General features: G+C 33.4%; 1 protein-coding gene and 1 long non-coding RNA gene across 2 annotated transcripts; one reads left to right on the plus strand and one right to left on the minus strand.

Moving 5' to 3' along the window:
* Positions 1-1,383: 1,383 nt before the first annotated feature.
* Positions 1,384-19,349, minus strand: LOC128552684 (ornithine decarboxylase-like). The gene is made up of 7 exons (XM_053533727.1): positions 19,312-19,349; positions 11,205-11,342; positions 10,724-10,889; positions 8,819-8,984; positions 8,268-8,407; positions 2,467-2,678; positions 1,384-1,859 (listed from the first exon to the last, which is right to left on the minus strand). The coding sequence occupies exons 1-7, from the start codon at positions 19,347-19,349 to the stop codon at positions 1,820-1,822; spliced, it is 900 nt and encodes a 299-aa protein (XP_053389702.1). The 3' UTR covers positions 1,384-1,819.
* Positions 3,630-6,729, plus strand: LOC128552685 (uncharacterized). Its single transcript, XR_008369140.1, has 5 exons — positions 3,630-3,773; positions 4,780-4,898; positions 5,419-5,560; positions 5,935-6,031; positions 6,478-6,729. It is a non-coding gene; the product is annotated as an uncharacterized LOC128552685 (long non-coding RNA).
* Positions 19,350-24,440: the final 5,091 nt, after the last annotated feature.

A 24,440-nucleotide genomic window follows, 5' to 3' on the forward strand; every position in this document is an offset into this window, starting at 1 on the left:
TTACTTTGCCCGACGCTGCAAGAATTTACGGACAGGTGTTAGATGCTTTTCCTCCACCAAAGGGAAGCACGACGTTCCCTCTAGTGAGATGTGCGAATAACACTCTTTGGTTGCCTAGCTGTCCGGACGCCGCAGTTAAGTGTCTGGGGAAAAGCATCGAATGTCTATCCATGATACCGATCTGGCAATGAAGTAATGTGAATTTTGTCCTGATGCGTCACAGGATATTACTCATTTTTCTCACTATACTGTTGCTACCTTTTTCCAAATTTCGATCTGTAGGGAAACAAAACAACATGGTGTTGGAATTTTCTCCTAAATTACTACTGCATTACATGTTGTTGAACATTTTCTCCTACTGGTCTGATAGCAAAGTCATTGTACTTCAGCGTCCAATGTAGGGAGAAACTTCTAATTCAAAACGATGATACATGAGAAATGTCAAAGCATTGTGTCCTTGTATGTACGGGACACATTTTCCAAAACGGTCTACCTTGATAGTTTTTCAATATGTGTAGGATTTCATGTTTGGTCAAACTATACACATAGGGTGGTCCATACTCGTTGGTTTTTTAGTATTAAAGGAAAAGTTGGCATTTGGGATTTCAACTATCGTGAACATACTTTGGGACCTAGGACTATGTTTGTGTCTGCCAGATCAAGCTTTTTCATGTTGTCACACACCAGGCCTTGTACACTATGGAACCGGTGAAAAAAGTGAATTGTTCCTGAGATATACTGGGCGTCGTAACATTACTCGAAGGAGATATGTGAAAAGTTGACTTTGGAATGCTGGTTTAACAAATTTGAAAAGAAGAAATGAGGTCAATGGTAAACAAGTGATCGCCAGACTACCAAGATTTATTAAAAGCCTATCAAGTTTTAAGCGTAAACACGTCTGATAGTGCTTAGAACTAGATTATATATATAGTTCCCGGAGAACATAATGAAATGATTAGTCTTTAGAGATATTAATTATGTACGATTTTGTAAAGCAAGACGCGCATGAATAAAGCTTACTGGGCAAAATATTTATACAAATTATTATATGTATTTTAACATAATGAAATGATTAGTCTTTAGAGATATTAATTATGTAGGATTTTGTAAAGCAAGACGCGCATGAATAAAGCTTACTGGGCAAAATATTTATACGAATTATTATATGTATTTTAACATTATGAAATGATTAGTCTTTAGAGATATTAATTATGTAGGATTTTGTGAAGCAAGACGCGCATGAATAAAGCTTAATGGGCAAAATATTTATACGGATTATTATATGCATTTTTAACAGTTTGAAAGGGTACATGTACAACAAATGTGATATGGTATCTCTTTAATGAAAATATTGTATTTCAATTTCTTGAAGTAAGATAATAGAAAAAAAGTTGTAAGACCACGCGGTCAATCATACAATGCTTCACGGAGAGATAGGGAGTATATTAAAATGTACACATGTTCATACAAACATAACACATATATTTGAAAACACAGAAGTAATAAACAGACACAGGCATGAAGAAGAAAGTTTAGCAAGACAACGCATTGGAATGGTCAGTAGCAAAACTTCAGTCTTTATCACTATCATCTTTCTATGTAACTGTTAAAGCAGGAACATATTTAAACCACAACTATATTGATGTAGACATCAAAACCCTTAACCATAAAGACTTGGCAGAAGTTAGAGCTCAAAGAGAAAAAGCAAGAGAAAGCAGTTCACGTACAGAATATTGCTAAAATAAGATATAATCATATAAATATCGTAAAAATTCTAATAACCACAAAAATAAGATTTTATTTCTGATAGCTGCTGTTTTTATTCATTTCTTTGTGGTTGTCCGGAGAAAACTTCGAACCTACAATATAAACAATAGTCCACAATAAATAAAAGGGACATGCATTTAGGTTTTAACACAAATTATTTTTAAAATACGTATGTATAAAATGATGGAATATAATTAAGTAGTTAAGTTGCACTACGTGTTTCACTTTCCATCAACATTAATGTAGTTTGGCAAGTTCGGATCAAACTTATTTGAACAATGTAGAACACGGAAGAGTATGAATTATGATTAATCTTAGATTATTATTGTAATTTGTTCAAATACTTAAATAAAGACAGACGCACGGAATAATACGCCATTTAGTCTGAAATAAGATACATGAAATTGAGGAAAAACAAATAGAACAGACAGCAATATTTTATTTTTTTCATATAAGCACTGTGGCGTCAGGGACAGCTCGTGACGTTGTTCGGAATTTGTTAATTTAAAAGAAACTCTAAATTCTATTCACGAGTAAATACAAGATTTTGCATTTTGTGTTCAGTGCTAGCTCGTAAAAAATATTGCGATCTTACACTGAATCAAATAAATATTCTCGAAGTCTTCATAGGTTTTACATTCAGTTGTATCTATTCTTCCATAGAGATTTTGCATTTTGTACGATTTTAGCAATTCTTACCATAAACTTTCTAAACAAAAGTATTTTATCTCAGGAGTTTCCAGTCCATTGAAATTTGAAGAAATACTATTTGTATATGCACCCATGTCTTCAAAATATAGCCAGTCACCGACACCAAGTTCCGGCATGCGTACGGAAGGATTCAGGCAATCCTTTGGAGGACATGTAAATCCCCATATCATACTTTCATGTGAGACAGCATCATCTTCACACTTAAAATAAATTCATATACATGTATTGAATTTCAGTTTGTAAAAGAGATACGTTTGTTATATTTTACAACATTTTTTGCGCGCTTACTACAAATATCTGTCACCTTTAGATAATAATCTCACAGATTTTCATGTATTAATATACCGAACGACTTTGAAATACTTTTATGTAATTCTCGCACTTGACATAAATCAATTCAACATTTTCAGTTATCTAGTATTGCGAAAAGATTTCTTATTTAAACCTGTATAGGGTATGTACATAACTATTCAACATTTATCGCAAAAATCCTAAAAGCATTTTAGTAAGAAAAATCAGAAAATGTAAATATATTGGATCTCTTATGTAATTGTTTGCAATGAACAAAACTATGGCGGAAAAGGGCTTGGTTCACTAATGTACGTAAATGGCACCAAATTTAGCCATATTATACATTACTTATTCTACATTGATACATATGCTGTTCGTAACAAGTAAACACAATGCTTCATATATAAGTAATAAACTTTGAAAAATAATGTGTAGTTGTGTTTATATATTACTCCAAACATGCCCCACTTTCCAAAAAAATGTGAATTTTCCATGAAATTTGAGACTTTATTTATGATTTTCGCCTTGGCGGCATCCTTTACCAGTCTTAATATTTTAACCACTACTTCGTACATTAAAAACCAACAAAAAGTGCAAAAATCATCGCTGGTGAGCAATGCCGCCATATTCAAAAACGAAAAAAACGTCCGTCTCAGAGACACATTTTTATCCGAAATTACGCAAGCCTCGATTTCGGTAAAATGACGTTGAAGTTGACGTCACTTAATTAGATATTTGTTTTCATTAATTTGTTTTTCAAGCAACAGCCATTAGAGCTAATGTTAAAATCAGTAATATCGGACGAAGATTTTTAAGTTTAAACGTTTCAACATTTAGTGAAATATCACAAACCAAATGAGTGAATTAGCGAATTGTTTCCCTTTGAAATCAACACGCCATTATCGGTGGATACATGTCTGAAACTGGGTCAGAGAATACATGCAGTTATTGCTCTGAATATACGCGGATATTTAAAGTGCATGGCGGATTTAATTATTGTTATGGTAAGTGTTAATTTTCATTATAAATTTATTCGTAATTGGAGGCAAAACAAAATGGACAGACCGCTTCGTTTGTTGACTTATCGAAGATACAACTTTGCAGCGAAAAATAGGCCTAGCAGTGTTGACATTTCGATTCGACTGTCTGCTGTCAAATACTTTTAATATCTTTCCTGTGTATTTGTAAGTTTTCATGATGGAAGAATATACTTGTAGCCAAGACAGTCGGGCATCTACTACGTTAAGTAGGCCTACATTCTGTATGAAACTTTCTATCTAGAAATTGTAAAGAGGTAAATGAACTGATGAACAGGAATGGGCTATTCCAGAAAATATTCCCCCCCCCCCCCCCCCCACTGTGGAAGCAGTTTTTTTCGGAGAAAATTGCCCCCCTCCTGGAGACATTTTACCCCCCTCTCCCCCTTCCACACCCCGGTTACCAGAAAATACCCCCTCCCCTTCCTCCCAATAGGATCCCTCCAAATACCCCCCTCCCCTCCTCTCGGGTTATTTCAGAAAATACCCCCCTCCCCCTTCCACACCCCGGTTACCTCAAATATCCCTTCCCCTTCCTCCCAATAAGATCCCTCCAAATACCTCCCCCCCCCCCCCCCCCCCCCCCCCCTCCACTCCTCTCAGGTTGTACCAAAAAACTGCTTCCACAGGGAGGGGGTGGATATTTTCTGGAATAGCCCAATATTACAAGATATTGTGCATTGTTTAAACTGTCACAGATGTGAACAATTTAATAATTACATGGTCATTATGCACAGTGGAATCTATGAAAATTGAAAATTATAGTACAATAACACAAGAAAAGTGGTGTTTTAAATTGTCACTTTTTGTTGTAATTATAGCAACTAAAATAGACCTCCTGAAAATTTCTTAAAAATTCTACATGCAAATTACAATAAAAACTACTTTTTTCATTCTCACTACTGTCATTACTGGTAGACAGCATGCTGGTAGGCTACTAAATAAATGAGAATTTTTTTTTTTTATTTTTCAGGATAACCTCCAGCAGTAAGAAATATAAAGGCTCACTGCAGTTTTGAGTGCTCAACAAGCATTGACCCCATACTATGCTCAGCAAGTAGGGCCCTTGTATTTCTGTGGATCCTCATGCAGGTATGAGATTTTGAAGTTAGTGTTTACATTCATATCAGTGCCAGTATCCTCAAATGCACTTTTTCAATATCAATTTTAACTATGAAATTCCATATATCACTAAATTAAATTCCATAGTCTTCAAACAAATCATGACTCTATGAATAAAAGCTTCAGGCCTGCAGTGCATATTTTGCATTGGAATTATAGTGACACCTTTGCAGAAATTTTGTCAAGTAAGATTATCTAAAGGAAGTTATGTTTTGTTAAGACTTGATATTACTAATTTCTATGGGTTATTTTTTCACTGAACTTTCTGTAAATCCCTGAAATTGGGTTGAAAATACTGCATTGCTTTATAATAAAGATGCTATATCATAAGCACTGTGAATAGGAATTCAATTAAATTTTGATAAATACAAGTTAATGTTAAGCAATATCTATAAGAAAGGATGAACTGTTTGGTCAGTGTTGATTCACTTCATTTTTGATGAGAATTTAATACATTTCTTATAAACTGTTCTTGCTTTTGTATGAAAAGTACAGTACTGCTGTTAGAGAGGAGCAAACAGTGTGGTATCTATGGTCCACCATCACTTCAAGCATCATGGCTATGGAGAAAAGAATGTTTCATTACATATGGACAATTATAGTGGACAAAATAAGAAAAGTGTTGTAATAAGGTAAGAATTCCCAATAAATAAAGAAATATTTATTAAGCACACAGAATTTGATGTTGAAATATTTAATTTTACAGTGTTCATACACTTCAGTTTGGAAAGTCACTAGTTTCCAGTTTATATATATAATGTGCATAATTTTATCTAAATGAAAAATAATATCTCCACTGATAAACATTGAATTACAATTTGAATATTGCATACTTACACAACATACTGTATTAAGACTTAGGTGTGTATGTAAGAAAATAAACTGTGTAGCTGGCATTTATTTGTTTTAATAAAGTGATGCTTTGTTATATTCTAAGGACTCACTATTGCTACTTAGAAGTTTTTGTTTAAGAATTCATTGTTTAAATATATACCCGTTATTTTAGCTATGGAATGTGGCTTGTTATGATGGGTCTACATGATGACTTGGAGTACAACCTGATTGAGGCCCGGCATACAGAATTCAGTCCTGAACATGTTTAGGTATACTTGGCTTGAGCCTCTTTAATCAGTTATGTTTTTATTAAGAATCAAGTATTGATAAAACTTGCTGCAGAGATCATGTCTGTGAAGAGGCCACTTACATTAAAATACCACAGTTTCTGTTTATGTTTGTGTTGTTAAAGAGTGTCCAGCTCACTGCAAGCAAGTTAATCAGAAATAACATAATTCTAATAAAGTAACTGTTTTTTCTTAACCAGGTTAAAGAACTATTTGTTAAAATGAGATCAAAATCATGGCCCTTACTTGATGTAGAATATGTGCGATGGTTGAATTTTTTCATGAAAAGAAGTTATTACTGTAATAAAATTCTAAAATGTTATTTAATGTAATTATGTGTGGGATGTCTTTTGGAATGCTGTTGTTCAGGATTGATGAAAAGGTTATGTGTTCTTTGTCTTAAATATTTGATACATTTATCATTACAGAATGTCTTCTGCATGACCTGGTATAGATAGTATTCTTGAAGGATTATAACTTCAACACAGAGACGGAGATTAATATTTTTAGGCAGGGGGTTGTCATGACAGGCAAATTCACCAACCGTATTACCATTCCTGAGCTGGATGCCAGTCGACAGTGGTACCTGTATAATGAAATAGCGCCCCTTTGCAGCAACAGCAATGTATGCTCAAAACCAGCAGTGTCAAAGCCATTAAAATTGAAGTCATTTAAAACGAAGAATGAATGGAAAAAAGTGTTTAACTAATACAGAGAAAGAGCTCTGAAATTTTGATTAATTTGGAAGTGTTTTTGATTTTTTGAAGATGTACTAGACCCAAATTCCATATATTTGAAAAAGAACAAATGATACATATAGTTTATGTAAACATTGAATTAACAACTTTATGGTGTCAACAGTACTATGCGTTTGTTAAATATTTACTCACTATATACATGTAAGGCTGAACACAGTATAAATGTGAAATTCCTCTAAAACACTGAAAGATTTTTCAACAATAATTGTAACATATATGGTAGTAATGTACATTTTTTCATTACGACAGTTGGATTATATAGATCTACGAATATTTTCTGCTGTATTCAAACTGCATGTAATCATTTCTGTCGGCAGTATCATGTTTATTTTCCCTTTTCATGAACAATTAATTTAACCTGTCTTGAAAGCACAATATACATGTATGTATAATTTGTAAAACATACATTGGATTATTTTGGAAACAATTTAGTTTTTATATGCCTAATTATATATTATTGCCGTTAGTATCATCTAACTCTTTTTATATGATCAAGACATTTAATAAGGCAGTTTTCTTAAACTATTACTGTGTGTTAAATGAGATTATGTAGTATTATGTTTACGGAATTAACTGCGTAACCATGGAAACATTTTTCTGTTGTTCTATATTATGTCTTGAAAAAAACATTGTTTGAAGAACACTTTTCAGTGGTACATTTTTTTTAATTTTTACATGTAATGGTAAATGCTGAAAGTGTTCTACAATAACTTAGCAAAAACGTCATTGTTGTCTCATTGAAGCATATACTGCAACTCCATTGTAACCATAGCAACAGAAATATATGGTATTATTTATGAATAATGATCTTCACAAACAAATTACACATGTTATTTTTCTTAAAGAATGACCTAAATTGGTTTTATTCCATAAAAAACAGACATAGCAAATATTCTCATTTTTATCTCCGTTTCCATGGCAACCATATATTTTTTTGCCTCAAATTATAGGCGTTGCTTAGGGTTATATCTTAGCCTATCTGAATGTTAATTATACGTTCTGATGTAATTGTTATAAGAGATTTTCGTGTTTCCATAAAGAAAATCAATCGGTTGCCATGACAACAGCACACTTTCAAATGAATTAAAATATGAGATTTTGCATTCTGAGTTGTTGATCATTCATTATAATAACATTTCAACAACATTTGATGTTGTGCCATTTTAACCTATAAGTGAACCAAGCCCTTTTCCTATATACAGCAGACAGAGTATTCCAGTATCCACCAAACGGTCATTTACATGGAAACAAACTAATAAAAATGACCCGAAATGTTACGGTACAAATATAAAACGAAACATATGTCGTCTAACAATATACGATGTGCCCTTAAATAGTTTACTAAATACAAGTCCGCTGACCTTTCTGTCGCATCTGGAAAATGCATAATCAATTTAAGCAAACAATAATTCATTCAAAGAAAATATATTGTTACAATTACCATTTAAAAAATTTCTTACCTTTATTAGCTTGGGAACGTATCTTATACTCCCAGGTTCGTACAACCCTCCAGCTAAGAAGCTGCCAAATACACTGTCATTCACATAATACATAACGGTATTACTATCACCTTCGCAAATGTCCTTGACTGTTGCATTACCTTTGAAATACGTTTGTGATTGTTACTGACTGCAAAATTCTAGATAATCGATCAGAACAAGTGTACTTCTTATATCTGTAAGAGCGGTACATTCAAGTTCAAATTTACCTTTTCTGACTAATATTTAGGTCGGTTTGTAGAAAATCGTGTTTCTGCATAATTATAAATAAATTCTGTATAAGGATCCTTTGATAGCAAAGAATGCAACCAAGAAGAATAATGGCAGACACGGTTTGATTGAGTCTGTTCATGAGAGGCAATGAAATGTGCAACACCTCTCGTGCCCCCTAGCACCGGCTTAAGAGGAACTCTATTAAACATATGTTTAATGGACTTCATGATTCTAAAAGACCAGAAAATATAACAACACTGAAAAGTATGAAATAATCAATGTATACAGATATTACGTACCAGTTTCTCTAAGTAGAGGATTCTCTGGAAAAAAGCGTTTTCCAATTATGTTTACTACAACATTATAAGCTGACGCAACAACATAACGACCAGGCTCGGCAATAATGTCCACGCCTTCCGCTGGTGGAAATATATCGTCAAGTGTCTCATTCACAACGTTTGTAATCTATTAGAAGACATTCATATATCGAGAGTAGGTTTGATATCAAATGCTTATAATTTTGAAAATCTTGTTTCATTATACTGAAAAAGTTAACAATGAAAGTGATGAATCAATTTAAAATTACCATAATTTAACATGATATAATATAAACAAAGTGGTTAGATAAAAAGATAAGGTCCTACTAGATAACATAAGTTCTGATCTTCAAGATAAATAATATGCAGTTTCCATAAGTGTTTGCAGTTTCCTTAAGTATTTTAATCCTAAACAAAAACTTGATCTTTCTGATGGAACGGGAAACCGGGTTTGAGAATGTTTGATGAAATTGAATTACTTTAACTTTTGACGCATTTGGTTATGTTTATTTTCTTCTTATTTTTCAATTAAACATAGTACTTAGGCCACAATTTTGGATTTAAACTATATACTATACTCAAGAATTTACTTCGTGTCAAAAAGACTACATCTTCACTATACCTAAATATATTTGATTGTTGATGTTTCTGATACCGGGATTTAGGATCGATCAATCATGCCATTTTAAAGCGACTAACCCACACATTGTAATTTGTGATTTTTAAAATAATTATCGCCGAAAGCCAAATTGCCGCCACCCTTTCACATATTTACATGAAACAAAATGGTTGACCAGTTTATAGTTTCCAGAATTACGAGAACATTGGAGTTTTTGCAGTTCTTCTAATGAACGTTTTTAAACCGTTGTGACGCTTTTTTTTTGTAAACTTTGATTAATATAGAACGAGACGCGAAAGGTTTTTAGACGTTATCATCACGTGGGCAGCAAACCATAACTGCGCATGCAGTTTTAGGGTTATATTTATAGACTCGTCTACCGATCTGGGAAATCAGCATGAATTACTTTGCCTTATTTAAGTAAGAACCACTATGATCGTAATGAATAACATTACCTAAACAATGAACCGTTCCATTATTAAAAGTACAAATACATCGCTCACCTCGAAACTGAACAATAGGTAGCGCACAGTATTATGGTGTTTAGAATTGAAAAGAAAACAATAACATAAAATTAAGTCAATACACTAAATTTACGATTTAGTCAGTGATTCCGCATTGGCCGAGCGGTTCGTATTATACCTTTTCGTCCGGAGTTTGATCCCAAAGGTTGGTCTCAGTTTGCGTTACATACTTTGTGTAAGTTTGTTTTTCTCTGGTTTCTAATTTATTGTTTTGTTTCTGATTTTCGTGTAAAATTGGTAGTATATTTAAATCAATCAATCCTGAAATTATGGCCGAGCAATCCTTTTATTAAAGTGAAGTGTACGAGTGTTATAAAACTTATAATACTAATCCGTACAGCTTTTAAACATATCACAGAAAAGCTTAATTTTAAGCATTAGATCATATTAAAGGCGTAGTATATTTAAACATAATTACGTGTCATTTGGACAATGTTTGGTACAAAAATTAAATAAAAAACAAAGACGAGAAGGAGACATTCACCACCGTCAGATGTAAGAAAACTGGACAAATATCATAAATTTGCCAAACAAAGAAAACTAAGGAATCCCTAGGCAGTTACAGCACAGGCATGTCATAGCAACTGTACTATTACCTACTTAATGTAATCTATTCTATTTAACTTAATTATATATATGTTTCCATTTTATATTTATAAATCGGATACAGCTGACTTACAAATTATATGAAATATTCTTTAAGAGCATTGTAAATATAAATTAAATAAGGCTTTAAAATCTTACCTCTCGAAAGAAATCAGAGGTGTTTTGCACCCCTGGGAAACCACCTCCAATATCAAGTAACTTCATGTTAAAACCAATTCCACGAGCAATTTCAAACACATCCCTGCTTTGCTTTAATGTAGCTATATATGCTCTGGGATCCTTTATTCCTGTTCCAACATGAAAACTGAAACAGTGTCAAATGTTATTTACGACGGTTATTTACGATGCCGTATATGGTGTGAAATAGTAAACCGTGCACTTAAAGTTATTGTCCTTTAAAAGGTAAATGAATTATATACGTTCCTCCAAAAAGAACGAAAATGCAACTTTACAAAGTTTATACATATCTTGATATTCTGAGAAAAGGGCAATTCAAATATATCCCTAAATCATGGGAAGAGTCAATTATGTCTCCTTCATTCTATGAATAAGATAATTTATAAAGAGGAAAACAGGTGTTAAAAATTCAATTAATGATAATTGTATTGTCTAATTATACCTTACACCATCCACACGGAGTTCAAGTTCCTTTGCAAGTTGTAGAAGATCCCTGGTCTGGAAGGAAGGACATCCAAACTTATTTTCAAATGAATCTGTTGCATCAAATTGCTCTTGAGGTAGAATTCGCAAGATCAAACTTGAATGGAAAATAATTATTAACTGTTTTAGATGATAGTTTAACTTTTTATCATAATATGAAATTTATTTTAGACGTAAGTTAAATTATTTTGTTCTAGCTTAGCTTAACAACAACGTGGTCCATTTTTTCTCAGTTCCTTTCAAAGTACAAGTGCTGCCGAGATGTCGATTCTGTTGTCGGAATCTTTTACGTATTCTGACTATGTACTCTATAGTCTACCGATAATACATGACGGTAAGATGATCGAAACATGAACGGAAACTTGTATAAGAGAAGATTGGAATGAACTCAAATATTAAGAAGCAACATAAAGAGAATAAAAAATCAATAAAAACACAGGAGTATATATTGGGCAGTTATTAAGATAGTTAATAAAACTATAAGGCTATCCGTACGGGTTTTCCTAATTGGGAATGATTGGGCCTTTTTGCAGCTGTCAGAACAGGGGTCAAAGCACGCTGACTTCATTTGCTTCATGTGAATAAATAACAAGAAGGCCATGATGGCCCTATATCGCTCACCTGTTATCATTGCACTTGAGGACAAGAAGGTCCTCAGAAAAAATATCTAAGTCCAAAGGACAGGAACAACGAAGGGAAGAAATTTAACCAAAAAGAAAAAAAATCTTACAAGGTATAGATATGTCAAAATACACCTAAAAATTGGAGGTACCATCCATGTTGTACCACAGAAAACTGGTCTCGTGTTTTCCCTACGGCCAATAATAAAAAAAGTTACTAAAAATAAGCTATTTATAGTAACGTAAAAGGGAAGTAATTAAAAAAAAAATATTGTAAGTGGAAAAAAGAAGGATCTACCAAATAAATCTGTTGACATAAATGAAATTTCAGATCAGTATCTTCATTAGTTATGGAGATATAACAATTTTAATTTGAAATAAAGAGAGGTAATTTTACATAAAATCAGTCCATAGTTATCTACCCTGATTGTCTCAGTCCAACTAATAACAATAATGAAATTTCAAATAAGTCCTGTAAGTACTTACTGATATAAATCCATTTTGATTCCAATCAGGGGAGGTAATCAGATATAAAATAACTCTGGAACCTATGATTGGATCTGATTTGTCATGGAATCCAAGATTTATAGTTGTTGAAGATATTTTGGAAGTTTGTATCAAATAGAACCATAAATGAAGTCACTATATGGCTGCAAAAGCCAAAATAGCCAATTTTGGACCTTTAAGGGGTCATAACTCTGGAACCCATGATGGAATCTTGCCAGTTGAGGAAAGGAAGCAAGATCTTGTGGTGATACAAGTTGTGTGCAAGTTTGGTTAAAATCAAATCATAAATGAAGCTGCTATTGTGCAGACAAGGTCAAAATAGCTAATTTTGGCCCTTTCAGGGGCCATAACTACGGAACCTATTAAGGGATACGGCCGGTTCAAGAAAGGAACCGAGATCTTATGGTGACACAAGTTTTGTGCAAGTTTGATTAAATTCAAATCATAAATGAAGCTGCTATTGTGCAGACAAGGTCAAAATAGCTAATTTTGGCCCTTTCAGGGGCCATAACTCTGGAATCCATAATGGAATCTGGCCAGTTCAAGAAAGGAACTGAGATCTTATGGTGATACAAGTTGTGTGCAAGTTTGGTTAAAATAAAATCATAAATGAAGCTGCTATTGTGCAGACAAGGTCAAAATAGCTAATTCTGGCCATTTCAGGGGCCATAACTCTGGAACCCATAATGGAATCTGGCCAATTCAAGAAAGGAACCAAGATCTTATGGTGATACAAGTTGTGTGCAAATTTGGTAAAAATCAAATCATAAATGAAGCTGCTATTGTGCAGACAAGGTCAAAATAGCTAATTTTGGCCCTTTCAGGGGCCATAACTCTGGAACCCATAACGGGATCTGGCCAGTTCAAGAAAGGAACCGTGATCTTATGGTGATACAAGTTGTGTGCAAGTTTGGTTAAAATAAAATCATAAATGAAACCACTATCGTGCAGACAAGGAATTGTTGACGCACGCACGCACGCACGGACACACGACGGACGACGGACGAAGGGTGATGACAAAAGCTCACCTTGTCACTATGTGACAGGTGAGCTAAAAAAAATGACAGACATCATCGAAGTATGTTGGTTCATATTTATTTTAAGTTTCATGAAATTCCACCAGCTCGTTACTGAGAAATGGCTGCAGATGTGGATTTTTCATTAAATCAAGGGCAATAACTCAAAGGGAAATTGACCAATCCAAAAAAAACTTGATGGGCATTATTGCAGTATGTTGGTTCATATTTATTTCAAGTTTCATGAAATTCTACCTGCTAGTTACTGAGAAATGGCTGCGGACGGACATTTTTGGGCATTTTTCATTAAATCAAGGGCAATAACTCTAAGGGAAATTGACCAATCAAAAAAAAAAACTTGACGGGCATCATCGCAGTATGTTGGTTCATGTTTATTTCAAGTTTCATGAAATTCTACCTGCTAGTTACTGAGAAATGGCTGCGGACGGACGCACGCACGCACGCACACACGGACGCACGGACGTGACGGACGGACAACGCCATTTCAATACCCCCCTCCCGATTTCATCGGCGGGGGATAACAAAACAAAGTCATATGACCTTTGACCACTAAGTGTGACCTTGACCTTGAAGTGAGCATCCAAAACATGTGCTCTGCATGTCGTTTCGATGAGGTGAACATTTGTGTCAGGTTTCTTTGAAATCCTTTAAGGGGTTCAAGAGTTACAGAGTGGAAGGGAAATTGCTAACCAACAAACAGACAGACAGACACCGAGGCGATAACATAATACGTCCCTTCGGGCATATAAAAAGGAATCGAGATCTTATGGTGATACAAGTTGTGTGCAAGTTTGGTTAAAATCAAATAATAAATGAAACTGCTATTGTGCAGACAAGGTCAAAATAGCTAATTTTGGCCCTTTCAGGTGCCATAACTCTGGAACCCATTAAGAGATCTGGCCGGTTCAAGAAAGGAACCAATATCTTATGGGGACACAAGTTTTGTGCAAGTTTGATTAAATTCAAATCATAAATGAAGCTGCTATTGTGCAGACAAGGTCAAAATAGCTAATTCTGGCCCTTTCAGGGGCCATAACTCTGGAATCCATAATGGAATCTCGCCAGTTCAAGGAAGGATCCAAGATCTTGTGGTGATACAAGTTGTGTGCAAGATAAGTTAAAATCAAATCGTAAATGAAGTTGCTACTGTGCAGACAAGGTCAAAATAGCTAATTTTGGCCCTTTCAGGGGCCATAACTCTGGAACCCATTATGGGATCTGGCCGGTTCAAGAAAGAAACCAAGATCTTATGGTGACCAAGTTATGTGAAAATTTTGGTTAAAATCAAATCTAATGAAGTGCTTTTGTGCAGACAAGGCAAAATAGCAAATTTTTGGCCCTTTCAGGGCCATAACTCGGGAAACCCCAACGGGATCTGGCGGTTCAAAAAGGGAACCAAATCTTTTGCGATAAATTTTTGTGTAAGTTTGTTAAAATTTTCAAATCATAAATGAAGCTGCTTTTTGGGGCAGACAAGGTAAAAATAGCTAATTCTGGCCCTTTTCGGGGGCCCCATCACTCTGGAACCCATAAAGGAACTGACCAGTTCAAAAAAGGAACCAAGATCTTTGGGTGATACAATTATGTGAAAATTTTGGGTTTAAAAAACAAATCAAAAATGAAGCTCCTATTGTCAACAAGGTCAAAATAATTTTGGCCCTTTCGGGGCCATAACTCGGAACCCATAAGGGGATTGGCGGGTTCAAAGACAGGAACCAAGATCTTTTTTGCGATACAAGTTTTGTGTAAGTTTGTTTAAAATTTAAAAATCATAAATAAAGCTCTATTGTGCAGACAAGGTCAAAATAAAATTTTTTGGCCCCTTTTCGGGGGCCCCTTTAACTTGGAACCCCATAATGGACTAGCCAGTTCAAAAAAGGAACCAGATCTTATGGTGATACAAGTTGTGTGCAATTTTGGTTAAAATAAAATCAAAATGAAACCACTATCGTGAGACCGAAATTTTTGATGCACGCCGCACGGAGGGACGCACCACGAGCACGCACTGACACGGAGAGGACAAAGGGGTGATCACAAAAGCTACCTTGTCCTATGTGACGGGTGACAAAAAAAAAAAACCCTTGCTGTGGGTGAGAACTTTATTTTATCGTGGGTTTTGTGTAAAAACGCAAGAAAACACATTTGACATCTCGCGTAAACGGACTTTTTTAATGGTTTGTGTGTGGGTGTATAAACTCGCTTTGGGTCTACTCCAAGGTCAAGAACTTTGTCAATCTCAGCCTAAAAACGAAATATCATTTCTCTTATTTTAATCAAGAATTGAAGCATTTAGGATATATGTGAATAAATATTTTCTAACTTTTACACAAATCATTCTATCTAATTCGTACAACATGCGTGTATGATTTCAAAAACGTTTCACCTGTTATCTCCAGGTTTCTCATTGATTTGATAAAGAAAGGCCTTTTCGAAATTTGGCGTTATGTTTGTTACAAAGTTTTAATTTGTTGGGCAATGTCAGAAATGTACATATTCTTTGACCGACAAACACAGCCAACCGAAACTACTCCAACGACATTATTCATTGTTAAATTCATGTACCTTCTCATGATTTCCTCGTGCAGCACATGTGTGTGTTCATTGATCGAATTGTACTCAGGTACATGTGTTAGTCGACGTACATTCAAATTTTCAGAGATTTTCTGACAATAAGTTTTTTATTATGCCGACGTTAAACTTCTAACAGATGGCCGAAGTTTTGGCTTTGCGTGATTGTGGGCGACGTAATAACAAGTCGCTATACGTTTTAACGTCTCTCGTTCAACAATACTGCGTCTCGTTCGGAGAGTCAAACACGGGAACGCTGTAGATAGCCCCTATTAGGATAGGTCGCGAGTAACATCAGTACGGAAAGACAATTACAACGGAAATGCCCTTTGCGTGGCAGATTTGTGACCCCTAAAACCACGTCACGTTTAGGTGTGGGTGCCCGAAGAGGGCCATAAGTCGATATACAGTAAGGAATCGGCTAAGAAAACGGGAATTTATCTGCCGTAGGCCCCCCACGGTTTTGTTCTTACGCTACGTCACCGTCAACAACGTCTTATTTGGGCCCGAGCACGGTCAGTGTTGGCAAAACGTAGTATTTAGTGATGAGTCACCTTTCAACTTGTGGTGCGCCTACGGACGTATCCGTAGACAGACGACGTCGTAAATGCTACGTAAACAATTGCGTTCTGCAGCTCAGCCTTACGGTGGGGGCGGAGGATAGTCTTATGGTTTTGGCAGCCTCAATCATAGTTTAAGCCCCAAACTCGTCGTGTCCCAAAGGGTCCCGTAAGCGGGTTATTCTACGGGGGGATATGTCTGCGTTTCTGCTCCCCGGGTTTAAATCGAAAAAATTTTTCCCACAGCATATTTTACCAAGCAAAAATTTCAATCGAAAAACAATTTGCAATTTTCCATCTTTTTTTTTCTGCTTTTTTACCAGATTTTAACCCAATTAACAATATTTATTATTGAAAATTTAGTGCTATTTTTAAAAATTACCGAAAAATAATTTTAATTGGTGGGGGGTAAAAAAGTGCAATTGTTATAAAAAAACTGAGGTTTCACATGTTTTCTTATGGGCCTTGTGAAATATTCTCCTTACTTTATAATTTTAAAATTTTGGGAATACTATTTTCAGTGTTTTGCAAAGTTTGGGGACGGTAGAATATTTTTTTTTCGATGAATACATCTGTTGTTCCTGAAAATGATGGTGGATTAAAGGATTTGACTGGAGCCTTAAATCTGGGGACAAAAACACATACACACCACCCGACCGCGCTGCAGGGGAAAATTACTCTGCTGAAAAATTTAGTTTTTTGTTTTTCACGCGTAGTCTTTCTCTCGACGGCGCTTTATGCGTGGAATTACCTCCTCCTTAGAATGTTGAAAAAATACAATACTTCTGTCCTATATTAAGTTTTCTGTTTAAAATGGAGGAGCGTGTATAATTCATTTTTCTTTTAAAGGACAAAGTACCTACAAGGTTTTACAAAAATGACAAAAAAATTCAAACATGTTTTTTATGTCATTCAAAGACGCCGAAAACTGTATAGTGGAAAGGGGTAAAATCATCTACGTATTTAACCCCTTTGAAAGTTTCACATCCAAGTCCTTAGAATATGTAACGGTTTTCTTCAAAACCAATACTTACCTTGTGCACAATCAAGATGCCCCGTCTGATGTATTTGCAAAAAAACGTTTGGCGATGCATTTTACAGCTAAAATAAAAATTTATGACTCAACAAAAAATTTGGTAAACAAATGCATGTTTATAATTTATAGTGGTTTAAGACCTCAGATACACATTTACATCTTATATACACTTTTTATTTCAAAAGCTTGTCTTTACGATGTAACATACAAATGGATATCATTTTGACAAAATTTACAATGAATAATTTATATAAATGGGAAAATGTATCATCACTCTCAAATACTTAAGACTATTATGAATGCTGATGATGGTCATCCCCACCCCCACCCCCCAAATGATAAAGGTGGTCAAGAAGTCGTAAAATTTCAAAAATGATGAATTGCATGTATATTTGTTAGAGGCGTGCTATGAGGGGCCTCTATGACAAGTGGTTAAAGACACAGACTTTAAGTCCCTTGCCCCTCATCTACGTGGGTTCGAACCTCATCGGGGAAATAAATTTTCGTCCTGAAAGGAAGTCACCAGTGGCTTATAAAAGGGTCGTTTGTTCACCAAGGGTACCCGCCCCGTGATGAAATATTGCAGGAGAGGACCTGGGGTCTTCCTCACCAATTAGCTGGAAGTTGCTTTTTTGCCCTTTTAACTTTCGTTGCAAACAAAAAAAACAACAAAAACAAAAAGGGCTATTTTTTTGCAAAGTGTAGCAAAATTATTTTTTTATCATTTTGCATTTTTTTTTGAACGATTTACCACTTCGAAGTATTAAATAAATAAACATATTTTCAATAGAATTGAGTTAGTTTGGGACAAAAGTTTTATGGTAAAAAAAAGGGGAAAAAAAATTAAAAGTAAACAAGATATAATTAATGTTCTTGTAGAATACACCACCTCACAATTTTGAAGTTGTAACAATGTTCCTTTCTTAGGATCAGAGTTTTGCTCCAGACATGTGATATAAGTATATATCATAATAAGGAAGTGAATTAAAAAGGTAAGCTAATAGAGTTACTGTTCTTATACACTGCACGTCTTCTCAACAGCCGCTTTAATCGTGTGAAGTTATAAGAAAATCCCCAACAAATTGGTTCACCCGGACAAAAGGGAAAAAATTGAATATAAAAAGGGCAAAAATCAAATTTAAGTTAGGTGGGGTTAAAGGTTTGTTCACTGCATTTTCCTTTTAAATGACCTCTGGCTTTTAAACTTTGAAGTTTTAACAAAACCCTTCCCATTTTATGCTTTAGAGAAAAATTTCTTTTAACAATATGCTACATACAGGAAAATTACAATAAAAACGTTTTGTAACTTGGCATAATCGGGGAAGTGAATTTTAAAAAGGTGGTTTTGTATTTTTTGGTAAAAAATTTTTCTACTTTTAAAATTTTGACAAACCCCTTTTTTTAAAACTTCAGTTTTTGGGGTTCGAATTTCGACAAAAAAAAAGGGCGGGTCGTTGCCTTGGTATTTTAAAGGGGGGACTAATTTGAAACAATTTTTGACCCACCCAAATTTTTTTATAATGAGCGGCTATGGGAAAATTACATTGCATGCTGATTTGAAGACATAATTTGGAATTAATATCATATCTTATTTTTAGAAAGACAGAAACATTGCCGTCCAGGCTTTATTCTACATTATCCGGATAAATGACGTTACCCATTACACTTGAGAACTATCTTAAAGCGAATTTTTAAATTTTACTTTCAGTATCAATTACAGGGCGATTATCGCACGTACCGAAAAACAGTTTTACTTTTGGCAACAATCTCCCCCATTGTTGATATTTTCTGATGATAGCCGACTCCAGACAAAAAAAGGGTCTTTTTTCCCCTTGAAAAAAAAGATCTTACGTTGTTTATAAACCGTTTTAATAGAAAAGCAAAACAATTTTAAAATTACTTTTTTTGAGAAACTTTACTGATTACCCTTTTTTTAAAAATTTTCCTTTCACAAACAAAAAAAAAAAATTGACATCCAAAAACAAAAAAAGATACAAAGATATAAAATTAATTTCAACATGTAACTAGAAGTGACAGTGTTAACTAAAAAGTGGGGAAGTTGTGAAAAAGGTTATACAATTGGGTAAAAGGGGCAATAAAGCGCAAATTTTGCCCCATTGGATTAAAAATTTTTTTTTAACAGTTTACTCTTTTTTGCACAATATATTAGGAAATTTATTGGGAGATATCTTGCAAAAATAATGTGTTAATATATTTGTACCATTGACCACTTCCACAGAACCCACATGTTTTGGATTTTCAAGAGATTTTTTTTTTCAATTGAAATTCAATGCAATATGCCTCCATGGTTACAATATGATAAACTTCTCTGATCTTACCTTACTGCCGAATAAGGAACAGATTCATTTTACAGAATGACAGTTAATTAAATGATTTTTTTTTAGAACAAATCAAAGTTATTAGCAGACTAATAGCTAGTCTACCTAGAACCCAAACAGTCATACTTCTCGTTTTGTGTCTGCCACATACTCCTGAATAACTTCGTGCTTAGTTCTTTTCTTGGCATGTAGATCAATACGAGTGTTGTTCATCATGTAAGTCTTCATGTTTTCATTAATTCTCTTTGAAGCTATGAAATAACATAATTTATAGTGTTTAACCTGACCTTAGATTGTCTTATTCAATAGTCGGATGTTCTGTACACTTAACTTGAGAAACTAACAAACAGGTTTCCGTTATCTGCACAACAGTCGATTTCTTTTTGGTTTTTACAGTTTTGTGAATACACAATATCGCTCAACCTTTACTTAAATGCGCACCAATTAAAAAAAAACACCACGATAAACAGGCGCGTTTCAATAACGTTGCATTTTTTGCAAAAGTCTTTGTCACTCTTTAAACCAACTGGTACCACGCAATAAAAATACGTTACCAACGTCCTGAAATAAGTATACAGGCTGACAAGCAAAAGTTTAAGTGACAAAGTTTGAAAAAACAATAAAACAAAATTTTTTACATTTCTTTTTCCGTATCAATAAAATTCAAGTTTCAGAAATCCCCTCTTTTCTAAAACAGCAAAAAATCTGTTCTTTACAAAAATATCTTTTTTTTAGCCTTATAATATCAACATTCTGGAAAACATACTATTTAAATCATTTTTGTCATACTTTTTATGCTTAGGATGGTTTGCTTAACGGCACACTGTGTACCGGTTTCGACACAAACACATATTTATGACGCATGACCGATAGAATTATATCGATGAATGTGAAAATATCTGAGACCTTCAAGCAATTGTGACACGGTTATATTGTTTGACACTTATTTTAAATGCATTGAAATAAACTAGCCTTTAGGCATGTTTTTCTTCTAAACATTTTAAAAAGAGTTTATTTAAAATTTTTTCAAGCTTTTCAAAAAAGAAGGACTCAAGTCTAAAAATTTTTTTTTGGTTTTTGTGCCGAATGTAAATGTCTAGATTATTTCAAAATTTTTCAAAAGTTTTAAAAGACCGCACCATGAAAAGCCCAAATAGTGCTTTGCGAACAGCATGGATCGATGCAGACCACTTTTCGCACTGCGCGTTGGACGGATCCATGCTGTTCGCCTTCAAAGCCTATTGCAAATTAGAAAACCGTTAGCGAACAGCATGGAAACCTACCAACGCCCTATGTTGGTTTTCCATGGGCGTATAACTGTCGGCCAAAAACTTTAAGTAACATTAAACTTTATGACACGCACACAAAAAACATAGATAATATAAATGGAATCGAAAGCCTTTTTTTCAAACCTACAGTAACAAACATTTCGTTTTTTCAGTCTGTCACATATTCCTAAATTTTGTTGCGCTTAGCATTTCTTCCGGGATGTAAGTCAACGGCAACCGAGACGTCAATATTCTACAATATTGACGTTCCAACTTTATATTGGTTTTATGACGTCACCTGTGACATCATTTGTATCAGTACCTCCGCGTTGAAATAGATATTAATAGCGATATTTCCATAATAGGCATGCCAAATAAAAATTATATTCCTGAAAGTAATGCCTTTTTCTTAAAAAAAGAATATTTTCTTTGCACCGACAAAAAAAACATTTTGGTTTTTTGTGGAGTAAGAACGTCTTGCGTACCTCGACAGAAGTTCTTTTTTTTCTTGTACAAAACCATACCGGTATCTTGCAAACTATTCGTTTAAAATTTGTGTGTAGTAATTTTTCAACTGAAACAATAGAGGGCATGACCCCAAAAATCGAAAACAACGGCTTACATTTTTTCTGGGTTCTTTTTTTTACGGGCTAACCAACAGAACTTCCCGAATTTTTTTAAAAAACATGGTCGCCCTTTTTTTAAGGGAAAATTTTAAATGTACAGTACTTTCTTAATTTAAATTTACTTTTCATTTTTAAATAAAATATTTTTTTTGTTTGTTTTTTTTGTTTATTTCGATATTGACAACATGAAAGCAACATTATGATAGATATTAAAAAAAGACCAAGGTAAAAATGATAAAATTCTTGAAATAGCATTGTAAAGAACCATCTCTGATAGTAAATTAATACTGGGATAACACAAAAAAAAGGGGCGAATTGCGTCCCCTTTAGTGTGTTCGAATAGAGAGGCAGAAACATGATTTTTTTAAAAAAAAAAACTTAAAAGAAATACTAATATCAATTTTGGGGAACTTCTAAAATTTTTTCGAAAAGTATTATTAAACGGTATTTTTAAAGTCAGAAAAATACAATTTCTCACAGTCCTTTGGGGACTTCAAATGATTGGTCTGACCAAATTCAAAATGATAAAACTAAATGTTGAAAAGATGAACCTATTGTTAAAGATTCATTAAATTATTTTGATTCAAATACTTCTACTTTGTACAGTTTTACATTCAACTGATTATTTTGATTAATATAGATTTGAACTTCATTTAACAATTTTTTGATAATAAATTTTGGATTCCATAAAATTTTCAGTATTGCACAGCAAAAACACAACTCTTACGAAATCATAAAAAAACACTTACTTTCAAAATAAATTAATTTTCGTTTTGGCTTGAGTGCTAAAGTTTCCGAAAAGATTTAACTGAACCTTATTTAAAGTTATTCATTTCAACGACTCACAAACGAAAAAAAAGATATGTGCATTTAACGCCGCAGTCATCGTCGCTAAACAGTACTTTTTTAAAATCAGGCATTCGAAATTTTTATTAAGCAAAGCGAAACCAACTTTCAGCGGGGTTAATTATTCCATCCCCTTATAATTCGAAAAAAATCGCATCACGATATTTTTTGGCATAATCTTACAAAAAAAATAAAATGTTTTGTTTTGATTAAGATAAATAAAAAAAATATTTAAATTTTTTTCCTTATTGGTAATCATGTTTAAACATATGGCAAACCATGCTGTCATATTGTTACTCTTAAATTTGAAAATCAACGATGTTTGTGTTCGCTAAAACATAAAGAATCTTAAATTTTTTTAATGGGGGTTTCATTCGTTATTTTATATTACTTTTTTTTTTTTCGCCGGATTTATTTTTTGATTTTTCTTTATTAGCTCTTAAAACCATCCACAGGACATATGTCGGGCGTCTTAAAAAAAAAGATGTTGGATTTTTGGGATTTTGCTTTTATGAAGCAGTATTGGGGCAACATGGGGGCAAACTGCGTAGACCTATTCATCCAATAATTTGATATTTTATTAGACTACCTTACTTTTTTGATTCCTGCGTTTGGGTTTTATATCTTTTGAAAAAAAAAAAACACAGTCAATATTTTAAGTTAAAAGTAAAAAATTAAGGTGCGCAAATTTACATCTAACCAGTAACTCAAATTCGTAAGGGAAATTTTAAAGGGGTTTTTAAATGTTTATTTTAATCAATTTAAAAGATTTTAATGATACTTCAGTTTAATGTGGGTTAGATTTTTAATACATTTTTCCCTTTTTTTAAAAACGAGATTATTTGCCATTTTACCTTTTTTTAGGACTTTTAAAAATATTAGAGTTTTGGTACCTTTAGACTGGCCTGCTTTTATCTAAATAATTTTTGATCATGTAGTTTTGAAAGCCAGCATAAAACTTTTTTTTTTTTTTCAACGTTTTTTAAGCTGGGTTGTTTGTTTAAGTAACAACATTTTTTTTTTACAAATTTTTTACAAGGTTTTAAAAAAATGCAAAAATTTTTTTGTATTCAAAAATTTTTGTATTGGATTTTTGAAAGCTGAAAGTTAAATTTTAAAGTCAACATTTTAAATTATGGATGAATAATATGTAACTATTTTACACTGCCCCTTATTATTTAAATAAACGCGTTTTCCATCATTTTACTTTGACAAATTTTTTAAGAAACTTTTTATCAAAATATAAAATTGAAAATAATGCAACAAAAATATATGCTTTAATAGAATTTCAAAGATATATGGGGAGAAATCTTTTATTAATAGTTGGATGATTAAACTGAAAGGCATTTCTCTGGAAAAAAAACCAAAAAAAACAAACAGTTTTATTGAATAAATGTTTTTTTTTTGGGTTTAAAAATTTATTTAAAGGCAATTTAAATTTTTATTTCCCTTCAAATTTTTGGCGTAAAAATCTTCTTTTTATAAATTGTATGTATGTATTATGTATGATGTATTTTGTCATCCATGGATATTTTAAAAAATACTTTTTAAAGTTTTTTTTAATCCCAAAAGATGCAGTACAAGGGTATAAACATATACTCAAGATATATTAAGCAGAATGTCAAGATATGAAGTTTGTTAAAATTGAAGAGTAGGAAAATGGGCATAACTTTGTTAAAAGGCACAACTGGGCAAGGAACTTTATATTTTAATTAAAAATTAAATTTTAAACTGTGTGAAAGGTCAATGCTTCCCCAAAAGTGGCTACCCCACAGACCCCTGCTTTAG

Source organism: Mercenaria mercenaria, unplaced genomic scaffold, assembly GCF_021730395.1.
Source record: "Mercenaria mercenaria strain notata unplaced genomic scaffold, MADL_Memer_1 contig_3029, whole genome shotgun sequence".
NCBI lineage: Eukaryota > Metazoa > Mollusca > Bivalvia > Venerida > Veneridae > Mercenaria > Mercenaria mercenaria.